The 13,917-nt window shown below is 41.6% G+C and overlaps 1 protein-coding gene across 1 annotated transcript; it reads right to left on the bottom strand.

The window, feature by feature from the left end:
- Window positions 1–1,082: 1,082 nt before the first annotated feature.
- emilin2a (elastin microfibril interfacer 2a) lies at window positions 1,083–12,524 on the bottom strand. Its single transcript, XM_030774597.1, has 8 exons — window positions 12,436–12,524; window positions 11,618–11,743; window positions 9,260–9,453; window positions 7,136–9,070; window positions 2,736–3,119; window positions 2,344–2,394; window positions 1,914–2,054; window positions 1,083–1,414 (listed from the first exon to the last, which is right to left on the bottom strand). The coding sequence occupies exons 1-8, from the start codon at window positions 12,522–12,524 to the stop codon at window positions 1,083–1,085; spliced, it is 3,252 nt and encodes a 1,083-aa protein (XP_030630457.1).
- Window positions 12,525–13,917: the final 1,393 nt, after the last annotated feature.

Here is a 13,917-nt window from a genome sequence, read left to right as displayed (position 1 = left end):
TTGTCGTACACTCATGACACTCCAAAAGTAAACCACAAAGAACACATAAGGAGGGCCATAAACGCATTTATTGCTTTTTGAGTGTTAAAGTTTTACAAAACAACTTGAACTTGGTGGTGGGTGGAACTCTTTTGTCTGCTCTAACGAGTCTTTCATTCAGTATTTCATTACCGCTCATATAGCATTTAAAGGTTTTTTAATAACATTACCAGGTAGACACAGTAGATCTGTTACTGCGATCATAACCCTGGCTTCAACAACCCAACGCCGCAATAAAGGTGTCACAATAAATAACGGAGAGTCTGGCGTTGAGGCCAAGGACTGCAGCTGTGTATATGAGAATAATTGCTTTGATATCTCTTGAGATTTAGATAAATTTCTCACACTCCGTTTCCAAGAACGATTGCAAATGGGTGCTTCACGTGGTCCTCAGTCCTTTCTTTCTCTCTTTAAACGGAGTATTCTGATGCTTCCATTTTAAACACTCAACAACCATGAGTGAGCATGTTACAATGTTTCTGATGTGTCCTAAAATTAATAAACTGTACACACAACGTTAATGTAGTTCTCATACAAAGCCCCGTTGTGGTATATATTTTCTGAAATACTAAAAATAATTAGGCAGTGCCTTTTGTTTTCATAAAAAAGATGAATGTGTATGTTAATTTAAAAACATCAAAATATATAAACTTTTCTTATAATTAAAAACGAAGGAGAAAGCAGATTTCATACTTTTAAAAATACACATAGTAATGCTAAATATTATGAAAACAATAGTGTTGGTTTTGATTTTTTTTTAATGTGTTTTAATATAAAGGCAGTCCCTTAATGTTTTCATAATGCACTTAGTGTTCTCTCTTCTCTCCCGAGATGCTTACTGAATTACTTTAAAAAGTGACACAGCTCTCTTAGATTAATAGTCAAGGCCAAACAAAACATTTGTGCACTGTTCCGTGTCTTGAATGTCTGTCTGCAAGGTAAATGTGTGGGATTGGTTCTGAATAGCCATGTTTGCAATGCTTTCTTATATATATATATATATATATATATATATATATATATATATATATGGTGTCTGAAGGCTATCTCCTAGTCTGAGGAGTGTAGAGGTAGACAGCACTGAAGGTGGAGAGCATCTCTCGAGCATCAGAGAAGGCCAGCTTGCCTGCAGTTCTGACCAGGGATACGCGGTCTCCGCGGCGAAGAGGGAGGATGAGGCTGATGGAGGCTGACCCCCCGCACGCACAGCGATCCTGTGTCATCCAGGGGAGAGATGTGTCCTGGTAACCCGCTGTGTCCAGCTTCTGCACGCTGCGATTGGACACCGAGAGCACAGCCTCCACATGCTCGCCCCGCTGAGCCGTCAGAACAGCAGTGATGAGGTACCGACCGTCCTGGGGAACATAGAAGATTCCTATGGAGAAGAAAAGGAGGCAATGAGGAGACATTCAGCTCGCTTAGCATAGCGAAGAGACTACAAAGAAGGAGATGATGGTGATACCAGAAAAGATAACGCAGAACCCGAAAGCTATATTGAAAATAACAAGAGAACTATGAGCGTTGAAGCACTGAGGAGTCTATAAGTAGTAACATTACTGCAAAACAATGGGGAAAAAACTTCCTGTTGTTTTTCTTGATTCCTTTTATAATAGCAGGTGGTCTGAAACCGACTTCCCATGTTCTCAGTTCTTTGAAATTCGATCTAGTGCAAACCAGCATTTATGTTAGATTATCGCCTAAAATGATGGAGTATTCACTTTCAGGCATACACTGGTGCCAATGGGTGGTATCAACCCATAAAGAAGACAATATACTTTTGTATCCTCTTCCCGTGTAAACTCCATAAAATTAATGAAATTGGGTTTGCTGGTCAATGTTAAGTAGGGGTTTCTGGTATGATTTCTGTATTTTACCTGTTTGAGGGTTGTAGTATCCTCCATCATTCACCAAAATTTTGTCAAATAGGATTATTCCAAAATCTCCAACAAGAGACCGCTGTGTAAGTCCAGCAGAGAAAGAGAATGGGTCAAAAAGGGCGTTGTTCTCTGATTGGACTGCGGAGAAAAACACGGTCAAAGTTAAACACCATGTATTCATTTCTTTTCTGATGAGTACAATATCAAATTATATCTTACTTGTGATTAATCAGAAAACTGATGGGGGGGGGGGGATTATACTGACAATCAGATTTCCCTGTTTTTTGTTTTGTCCAAGAGGCTTTCAGGGTGTGCAGAGGGAAAAAAAACCCCCACCACGCTCCTGTTTTTTTTATGTTACATTTGACATTAATTAGCTATTTTAGGATTTTTCCACTGTGAAGGACTGTATAAGTTCAGACATTACCTGGTGTTGCAACTGGTGTTTTTGAAGCAGGGTTCCATAGAACATGTGCCTCTAAGAAAGTAATTCACAAATCCATTTAATAACCATTCTCTCTGCCCAACATCTGGTGGTTTAAACTATCAAATAAAACATCAGTACCTGTGATTTGTAAAAAAAACCAAACAAACAAACAAAAAAACAAAAAAAACATATGATTATGAATTAGAGATAATATTGTAATTACCTGGGACAACACTGGGTTTAAAAGACACACGACTGACATGAGGGTAACCTGTGAAGGAAGAACGAAAGAGTTCAAAACTGAATAGAAATGATGAGTCACAACACTTACATACTGTGCTATGGGGACCATCACAGTACATCATCAGTATGACGTATGTCATCCTACCCACCTGGTGCACCTGCAAATCCTTTGATTGGATTTATAGAACTCTCTGACCCCTGGTTCCGTCTGACTGTCACCCTGCGCATAGTCCCAGGTGGCCCGGCCTCCCCGGCCTCCAGCACCGGCCGACGAGGGATTGGGGCCACATTCAGGGTGGGCTGGTGGGGTAGACTGGAGGGCTGGCGGTGGTTTGTGGGTTGCTGTGGTCTGTGAGGTTGGCGTGGGTAAGGTGGCTGGTGAACAGTGGGGGGTCGGTGGACAGGGGGATGGATCGTGGCTGGAAACGGAATATTCAGAGGGATGTGGATATGATGAATGGTGGATCGTCTCGGTAGAGTGGGAGTCCCTGAATCAGTGGCAGAACCAGGTCTCTCCTGCTTTACAGGCGCTCCTGACAGAGAAGGGAGAATGGGGGCGGGGGGGTAGACTTGGGTCAGCTTGTGGAAAACCGCACGCAAAAATTACGCCATGTTGAGTACAAGGAAAGCCAGAGAGATAAATCTCATGTATCTGGCAATTAACAATGGAAACTTCAAAGAAATATGAGTAATCTCACAATGATCTGCATGAATACCTGCATTTTACAATCTGTTCATCCATAAATGCCTCTTTGGACATTCAACTCCGCAACACTGCTGTTAGGGCCCTAATTAACTGCATATGGTTTGATGCTACTCTTGATTCAATTGTAAAGTGTTAAGTCTATGAAAATGATCTTGAAAAGCACCAAAGCAGGATCGGGAACTAAAGGAAACGTTTATCAAGCATTAACATCTCATTGAAACCATTCTTTTAACTCTGTGGCCTATCTAACAATCCTGGTGCCTATGGTACCCTGTGTGACGTCTACCCTGGTTCAAATGACTAAATGAGAAGACCTTTGAGGGGAAGCACAACCCCCAAAAGACCTTCTCTTCCGATGACTCAAACATGCTCAGTCTCACCAGGTATGACACATCCCTTTTCATGCTCACTTCAGACCTTTCCAGACACCCTGACGTTGAACAAGCTTCATGCCTGACAAGTTTAGTGAAGAAAAAAATCATAAAAAAAAGAATATTCACATTATATCATTTCTTTGCCCTGCAGCCTCTCGACAGGGAGGTAACAGGGTGTGAATGTTACTCCCAGCCCTGCGAGATACAGGGAACTAAATTGAGAGGTGTAAATGCGTCATTCTTGACACAAGGGTCAATTCCAAGTCCTAAATTCAGCGTCTCTGAAGGCAGTACATCTCAGACAACATCTTGATCTGTTGGATTCACTTCCAGGACCATCGGTTGCTTTATTAGAGTTCATGCATCAACACTGTCTGCCTGCATTTTGTTGTTGGACCAACATTAGAGAAATAGAGTAAACAAAAACACAGGACCCAACCCACCCACATATGTCTCCAAGGAGATAATTGGCATCTGACTGGTTGTTTCCCACGAGCTTATTTGGCAGTCAGAGAAAATCATAGTTATCACACTGAGGTCTGAGAGCTGAGGTCCAGAGCTATACAGACACAGATGTGCAGTCTAACCAGTACTGACACACAGCAATAGTGTCTCAAAGGAGAAGAACTAAGAGAATAGAAATAATGCAGTACATCACTGAGAAGCAGGATTACAACAACCTATGAACGAGTTGTTTGGTAGAATATGACTTGAAAGATACTTAACCAATAGCAGGGAAGCGCGAGTCATTTTAAGATAACTGCATACGTCTCTGACTATGTGCTTGTGTGTGTGTGTGTTTGTGTGTTTATACACTGCTTTTTATGCACATCGGCGTTACTTAAGATACTTATAACTGTAGTCCTATGCCTTAATGTGCTCAGGGATGCATCTTCGCCTTGGCCTTTTCCATTTTAAGTACTTCCAGATGGGTTCTTGGGCCCTGATTTGGAACTTTGGGACTAGGTCCAGATGGGGAACACTTCCAAGTTCTTCAATTCAAGATCTGTCTGGCTCCTCACAAAGGTCGAGCAACAGTTCCCCAAAGTGATCAAATAAATCCACTCTGATTATATAGCTACAAACAGTGTGTATCTGAACCCTGAATTTGAGAAGAACACACACAGGCCCTGGGGGATGTGGGAAGAGGGAGAGGATCTCTGGCATCCTGAAATCCTGAGATACTAATCAGCAGGAAAACAGAAAAAGAAAAAAAAAACATACCAGAAAAGATAAGTATGTGGGGGATGGGTATACCAAGTCAAACAGGGATTTGTTAGTGGATTTCAGGACACTCAGAACGCAAACTTCCAATGAGAAAGGTCATAGATCATATCACAGTGTGGGGGGTGGGGGGGGGGGGGCGACCGGCAGAAAAGGTTATGGGCGAGGGAGAGGATGTTGCATTGGTGATGCTTGCACAATGAACTCAGTCAGTAGCAAATCATTAGCTGACCAGAAATCCTGAATGAAACTGATGCTAAGCCATGTCTTGAGTTACACACTCATCCCTACTGGGAAATATCAAAGATTAACTGATATCATTTCTGAAAACCAAAGTGTAACCATTTAAATCATGAGAAACTTAAGTGCGGGATCCAAAGTTACAGTAAAGGAGTTTCCAGGATTGCACAATTCACCCCTATCACAATTAGCTGCAAAACTGAATGAGTAACACATAAACAATTAAGAAATAGGCCCTACTATTACGACATTTGATTTGTCGCTTCTCCTATCAAAGAACAAACTCTACTCAGAGCAAACAGAACAACATCTCTACAGATTCTAACCACACCCTTGAAAGAAACTATCAATAATTATTCCAGTATATGAAGGGGTGTGCGCATGATGTTCTTTTAATTCATCCAGACAGAAGAAAATCCACTTCTTGGTCGCTTAAAAGTAATCATACTGGGGACAATAACAGAGTTGTGCAACTTGTTTTGAGAGTATTACTAGCTCATAAATAGCTACTTTTACCCAGCACATCATAAATGCCAAAGGGTGACCTTTTGATAATGTTGAAGGAATGCTGCTTTTTCTTTTTTTTTTCCCCTTGGAAATTCAAAGAAGATACATTTTGTATATAAATTAAAACATTCACTTGGAATAATCGAGGAAATTGGTGACAGGAAAATGAAAAGGTTAAATCCAGGTTAACAGATTTTGTACATTTGTGGAAATGAGGGTATCATGTCTGTGAACAGAGGTTATGCATAAGTGTTTCAAATTAGATTTGGGGTCCACAGATATTGGATATCATAGATGAAGGGTACACTGTAAGCCCTTGTCTCCACCCCTGGCAGGAATGATGATATCACTGTTTAACGGGAGGCTCCCTGGAATCTGCACGCATTTGTGACATCACACGGGGCTGACGGACTGAACATCTGCAGTGGGGTGTGGGACAACAGAACCCCGAGTCTATCAACACGGCACCTCCAGAGGCCCCAAGCTCTGACTCAGGGGTTTAATGAATACCAGACCTGCACACTAGAATTGAAGTCAATCCTGGTATCGTAAGTAAGTCCTGTTGTGTGTGCAGTTAAAGAAGTGCATAACGAGCAAGAAGACGATCTTAAAACCGCATAACACAGCAGCTCATAAAGTCTACTGTGGTAGAGTGGGGGGGTAGAGTCTCTCATATCCCCATTCTAAAGTTGCTGACGGTCGTGATGTGCCATATGTTTGAACATGCTGCAAGACTGATTCATTAAATATATAATAAACATGTGCAGAGTGTTTCACAGATAGAGCCTAGTAAGGGAAAATGGGCCAGAGAACATGTGGTCTTGTTCTCAAAAAGAAAAAAAACAAATCTATCCTTGTGAGAGACTTTTTTTATGATAATTTATTTGAGAACAGAATGGTATAGTATGTATCAAATATGTCTTTTCAGTAGGCCTAAGTTTCTGGGGACCATTTTCTCAGTGGTATGATTAAACCTCATGTGATCAGAGATTTGATTAAAAATTGAAAATGCTTCTCTCTAAAACTAAACATTGAAAACGTATGAGCCTATACTATTTCTCCTCTTTTGACGTATTGCAGGCAGACGCGAGGGGCTCACCAAACCCTCCATGGCCCCCTTCCTCTCAGTAGCCCTGCAGGCATACATGTGCATGTATCCCATTACAGAGCAGGCACAGAGAGAAGCTGAGACAATAGAAGTATAGAAGATTGATCCCTTTAAGGGAGATCTGACTTTATGATGTTGTCTATAGATGGGTAAAACAGCATTTAGCTCATGCTAAGATGGAGACCAGATTCCATAACTTAGACTTAAGTTCAATTCCTAATCTCCAATTCCAATCTACCCCTTGGCAAGAAAGTTTACTGTCTTGTGTCACGACCTGTGCTATAGTAATGCATTTGTATTACACATCCTGAAATTCAATATCTCAGTTCCTATCAAATCTTAGTGTCTTGAGACATCATGCTAGTTTTGCACCATTTTTAAATGACCAACCTTGTTCTTTAGCTGTGACATCTTTGAGAATCTGATTGGCAATTCCAGATAGTTGGATCTGGCAGTTTTGCAAGGACCTCTGGAGGTTGCTGATGTCTCCCGAGTGACTCCTCTGAGTGGAATTCACCTGCCGCACAATGTCCCATAGCCTGGCAATGTGTCTTTCCAGGTTTTCTTTGACATCCTGAACGTTTTTTACTCCATCCGTTTGCCCACATATCTTTTCTAGGTTGGCCACCCGGCTATCCATGGCAACCACATCTTCAGCTACCTCATCTGTACTCTTCTTGCAGCTGCTCAGCTCTGTGGTTACCTGAGTACTAAGCCTGTCTAACCTGGTTCTGAGCTGCTCTACCTGTCTGTCAGTAACTGTACCGCGTCCCACAGGTTGAGATGGCATTTGCACTCTCCCTATCTGCCCTGCCTGACAACATGTGAAGTTCAGACTCTGGAGGTCTTGGCTGTACTTGCTCACGAAATCTCCCAAACCTGTCACAGCCCCTGTGAGACCATTAACATTATCCTGTAATGAAGTAAGCCTGCTCTGAAAGTCCTGCATGTTTAACTTATTGCGGCTGTCATCCGATGACAGTTGGCCAACAATGTTCTTGAGCTCAGTAAGCTTGTCAGCATTATTTCTGACAGCGGAGTGCAGGGCATCAAGGTCGTTCCTACATATCTGAACATCCTTCACAAGACTATCCATACTCGTTGGAGTTGGGGTTTCAGATGATGACTTGCAGTCTGTTGTGCATGTCTGTGCAATGGCATTCAGCTTGTCTTCCATGCCCTGAATTAGATACTTGTGAGAGTTGACCTCATTTTGCATGGCATCTACTGTACCACTTAACATCCCTGGGAATGAGCTGTTGCTCATTTCTACCAACATGGTAGTGAACTGATCCTCCATGACGTTAAGCCTTTCGTCCAGGAGCTGGTGGAGTTTAGCCACCTCATCCGCGATGTCCTTGCTTAACTTCTCCTGCACAAAGAAGCTGTGCGCCTCAGCGTTTCTCTCTGTGACATTCATTCTGTCTTCCAGTTCTTCTATTCGAGGGCCAAATAAATCCTCCAGCTGCAGCATGGACAGGTGCTCTAGCTCATTATCGACTCGTGCGTTCAAGATACGGTGTGCTTCTGCGATTCGTTCTACCTCTTGCCGTAGGTCGCCGTCATCTTCGTTCCGTCTCGCTGGAGTCGTTTGTCTGTGTGTGCGCACCAGCCCATCTGACTTGGCCAAATCCAGTCGCAAGTCACGGATCTCTTTTCTTAGGTCAGCCTCCTTGTTGTCCACAAGTTGCGTCAGGCTGACATATCTATTTTCGCGACTGTCATCACAGGCCTTCTGAACGGATTGGATCTTGTCATCGCATGTGCTTTTTAATGTGGCCACGTTGTCCTCCATTTCTTGAGCAAGGTCCTTCCTAAGCTTTTCAAACTTTCCATCAATGTAGGACTGGAGGATGTCAATATCTGAGGCATCACCAACAGTGATTGGGGGACCCTGAGAAGCATCCATTAGCATTCTGATCTGCCCTTCTTGCCCACTCAAGGCACCCCGCAGCTCCTCAAGCTCCTTGTCTTTGCTCTTCAGAGCATCTGTCATGTCGTTCAGCCTGGCCATCACCTCCTCCATTCCTTTCTCCCCGAACGTCCGGCCTTTCGTTGCCTGATGTCCATCTAGGTGAGCCCCATTCTCCTCACTGTCTCCCGTCTTTGCACTGTCTGGTGGGCTCATGTTGTTCAAAAGAGTGACAAGCATCTTGTTGGCGTCTACCTGAAAGTCTGTCCGGAGGTTGTCGGCCATGTTTGACATAGCTGCTTGGAGGTCCTGCACTGTCTGAGAGAGGCGATGCATTTCTGCCTCCAGCTGACGGGCTTTATCGACTCCACTCGATCGAATGCCGTGACGTCCTATCTCTCTTCGCTCTGGCCCTGAGACGGAATGCAAATACCCCTTTTGGTTACAATTACTGACAAATATTTTATATTTACCAGAAATATCTGGTAGAAATGATTGCGGTTTCCATAAAAATACTGTTATTCTTAGTCATTGTAGATGGTAATTTTTTTTTTTAGTTCAACATGAGTGTTAGTGCAGCAGTTACAATGAAGATGTCTTACTTTGTGTGTGTCTGGCCTGTCCAGGACGCGGCAGTGGATGTGGACGTGGTTCAGGTTCAAGCACAGTTTGTCTATTTGGAGTCCCTTTCAGCTCTGTACAGTCTGGACCCTGATAACCTGGGCAACACCTCCACTCCAATTCTGTAACAGTCTTATAAGAAATCCTATACGTGGGGCGAAACTGACTTCGGTACCTAAAAAAATGGATTACAGCAAGATTTCATTTGATGTTAGAACTGTTTCAATTGATAGTTTGTTGAAGTTGTCATGTTGACTGACTTTCCGGTTATCCAATAAACTACTTAAAATAAATAAATAAATAATTTGTTATGATAAAAAAAATTTAATTATTTTAAATAAAGCAGCCATTCATCTTATCCCCGCCCATCCCCGGCACCATTACATGCACAATACAAATGTGACCACAAATGGTTGTGTGTATAAAAGCCATGACTTGTAAGATAGTTGCATATCATTTGTGATATAATTTTCTTTTCCCCTCCCACGTTCTTAAAGAAAATATCTCAATGAGGAAGTTTAGGAGAGTTGTTGTCTCCTGTAAAGTAAATAAATCTAAAATAACCAGAGATTGCTGTTTGACCTTGGAGGGTTTTGTGTGTCTTTGACTCTGAGCTTGTTAGACTTTCAGTGGGTATGATAGATGTCCAGAGGACATTCTGCTATAATTTGTTTGATGCGGCTGGTGATTACTCCATCTTTGTCTGAGTCAGGTTGTGAGTCAGTAACGATTATTATGAAAGTCATATGAAATTAATAAATTGTACTCTGAGTCATTAACTTTTGCTGTGTGGTATGGGTGGAATAGTCTGGTTGTTTCCCGAGCTTTACATGCACTTCTCTCTGGCATAAATTTTGCAGCGAAGATAACTCATTCTGCTACGACACTGAAATGTTAGACAGTAGTCAATATTTTTCAAATATTGAATAAAAATAAGTTGGCCTTTGTGCAAGACAAAAAAGTAAATTTTATTACGCTTTGTAAGAAGGAAAAGGAATATGTATTCGCGTTGTTCACTGAAAGCGAACTACTGACAAACACTGACACTGCTTCATTCACTTTAAGCAGAACTCTGATGTGGCCTCTTATCTTAAACAGATAACACATCCCTCTGAAAAACAGATTTAAAACAGGCAGATCCTGATTTGTCACATTTATCACACAGGTCTAACTTTAAACTCTCTTATCACCTTTTTTGTCTTGACATGTTACACCAAACTAAATCCCAATTCTCAAATTAACTCTAACGATCTGTCCATGGAATGGAGATTTAGAAGACACAACTGTTTGCATCATATCCCGCAAAAGAGGTCATTTATTGCATCTGTGAGTTAGATTATGCATGGAAACCAAACCGGCTTGGGCTCTCACTTCGATCCTCCCTAATGACACTGAATATTTCCACATACTGAGCGGCTGAGCTGCATTGACGTGGTTTGAAATATAAGGAGGAGAAATGTGATTAACTCCAAAATGTTGCTATGAATGGTGATATGGGATTATAAGAAAAAACTAAAGCCCAGTGACCAGGGATTTTAAATGTTTACCTCAAAGGCAGCATTGGCTGTATCTAAAAAGGATGGCTTATGATCTGGTGTGAGAGCCAAATATTTTGCATGACATTTTATTTTATTTACTTATGGATAAAACATCACTCAACCATTCTGACTGTCGATGTAACACTGAAACCCAAGTATGATGAGATTAAACATGGATTCTCAATTTAATAACAGTCTAAAACAAAAAAGCTATTGCTTTTGTGTATAAATGATGGATATGTCACATTAATGAACTGCTTAAGTAAAACAATAAATTACAAAAAACAAAAATCATCTTTGTCATTCTGGCTTCATTACGGAAATGTTGTGCAAGAGCATTCCCACAAGTAACACTGAATATTCTATTTATGAGTGTAGTCTGACTCCACAAATTACAGCAAATCTTCCAAGTCTCTTGGTAGCTTTAAAGACAGGACAGTAATATTCAGTTTATGGTTTAAAGCTTGGGATGCGTTGCTCTGCAACCAAGTAATGCTCAGACACTCCTTTCAATAGAGTAGTCTGCCTCCCCACCCAAAACAACTCTGAGTGATTAAAAAGAACCTCAGCTGGGTCCTGTTGATCGAAAAATGTATCCTTCATTTGGCTGTTAAGACCAGACCAACCAATCAACCAAGCAACCGAAAAGCAGCGTTTTTTGGGAGTCAAGGTTCCTCAATGCCCTATTTGATCATGTCGTTCTCGTGTGTGTAGTGCTGGACTCAACCACTCCGAGCAGCGTTTAATGTATTTGGACACTTCTTACGAATTTCGCCCCTCCCGGTCCCTTGAGGTACTTACATCACTTGTTGCTCACAGTCCGGTTGATGCGTCGGACAGGGCGCAACCTCAGGCTGAACGAAACTTTCCACGTTTCCTTGCACTGCGCAGCTGACATTCTTCTGTACTATAAATGCGCACCAGTTTCTGAAACAAAAGACATATAACTCATGAGTATCAAAGAAGCAATGAAAACGACTCAAAAGCGAATAGTCGGCAAAATATTCGGCCGTGTTAGGTAGGCTACTATATAGCCCAGGTTATCTTGGACACTCATTCGAGCAAAACATTGAGAGATAAATCACTCCTGTCTTGAAGTGAGAAACATGTAAAGTAAATCTAACGTGTAGAGTCGGACGCATACCATATTGATTAATGTTTTCCTCTCTGCTATTTCAGACCGAGAAAGTGGGTTCTGTTGTGTTTTCACAAAAATGTGACAGGTCCGGGAAAGCCCATTCGTTCGACTGATATGACTTTTGTGGCGCATTATCCGAAGAAATCTTACTTCTGCTGCAGACCCAGCCCCTTCTTCTTTACGAAGAAACGATTCATATAGATAGTGTGCAATAAACCTCTCTTTTCTTCGACTGTAGGTGGTTACTTACTGTATCACTGCATTATCAGTAGAATATCCTCTCTTTTCGGAAAGTAACATGGACACTGCGACTGGGCCAGACAAAGACGCACCATTTGGTGATATATTTCATAATAAAAAAGGCCGTTAAAGTGAAATATGTCTCTCTATTTACGAAACTCTCGGTCTGGTCTAGATCACCATAATTCACATACGAAAGCAGAAAGCGGCGTTAAAGGAAATTGCAAACTGAATTACTCACTTGTTTCGATGTCTGTGAAGCGCTCCAGAATATGCTGTACCTTGGAATAAACTAGCCGGGGACCCGTAGGTTAGAGAAAAACTTATCATTAACAAAAAAGTCCATCGCACTCCAGTGAAAGATTTCAGACTCTTCATTGCGAAGATAAAATGCAAACTAGAGTTCGGTTTATTCCAAAGATCGCCCAGTAGAGTTGGGGGAAAATATGAATTCAAGCAAGCAGCTTTGAGAAAGTTTGAGGAAGTCCAGAAAAACTGACGCGCGACCCCTTGGGGGTTCACCCCGCCGCCCTATCAACGGGGGGTAAAACAAGAAAACAATAGCGCCCCTAAATGCCCCGTAGAACTGCTGAACAAAAAAAAACTACGCTTCCTTGTCGAAGAACATCTGTTTTTGTGTTCGTTATCCTGTGTAGTTCTACAAATACATGTGCTGTAATTCGGAATTTAGTCAAATGCCAAGCACATATTGTTTTAAAGCACATAGACGCGTTCATTGTACCGATCACATGTCCAACGTCAGTACCCTGATTTATGAAAAACAGTACACCGTGAGATGATATGACGTGGTAAGTTTTAGTATTGTTTTTAAGTGTTTTCTGTACATAATACAGTCGTCAAAATGTATGGCTAATGCGCTATGGGTAGTCTAATTTGCCGCCTAGAATGACTGCAAAAGAAAAAGCTCAGTTCATGCTTAACCCTGTTAGGCCTCTCCCCAATAAAGATCAGTGAGAGAAATATAATCTTACATATTTCTTCAGCAGTTTATTTTTATAATATCATCTACTGACATACATTGTGTCAGCACAGAAAAAAACTTTATCATGTCAGTTTTTCCCTTATCAGAGGAAATTCAAAGTTTTCACGGAGAGAAGTGAAAGCAACATCTTATATTTCCGCTAGAGTGTACAGACATCTCTCTCCCCCGGTCAGATAGTTGGTACACTTCTGCATGTTGAGAGAGAGGGGGAGAGCGAGAGAGAGAGAGAGAGAGAGAGAGAGAGACAGGATGAGCAGCTCATAGATAAATGTATAGACACACTAATTTGCCATAGCTTGAGAGGGCAAATATGACATCCCAACCAAAATTAAACTTACGCATCTGACAATATAAATGATTATATGTGTGTGTGTGTGTGTGTGACAGGTTATGATGAATATGTTATATAAGTGTTTGAAGTCTGCTTTCAGTGGACTGCTTGGTTTTGGCAGAAAATTCATTTTCATGGATGGCAGAAAGAGGAAGTCTCCCAGATGGGACTATCAGCTGTCCATCCAAACTGGATAAGACTGGACAGAAATCTCATTCCTAGACTATCAATATACATCCATACACATACAGATGACTGTCAAAAGAAAGGAGAGGCTTTTATGAAGTAAATGGGAGATACGTAAAAGTGTACTGAAAGCTGATGTTTCTACACAGATGTGGCTCCAGAGTTTATTACGCAGTTGATATCCTAGCATTCCTCGATCATAT

This window comes from Chanos chanos, chromosome 5, assembly GCF_902362185.1.
Source record: "Chanos chanos chromosome 5, fChaCha1.1, whole genome shotgun sequence".
Classification (NCBI taxonomy): Eukaryota; Metazoa; Chordata; class Actinopteri; order Gonorynchiformes; family Chanidae; genus Chanos; species Chanos chanos.
Note: the sequence above shows the minus strand (reverse complement) of the source record. Positions and strands in the feature narration are given on the sequence as shown.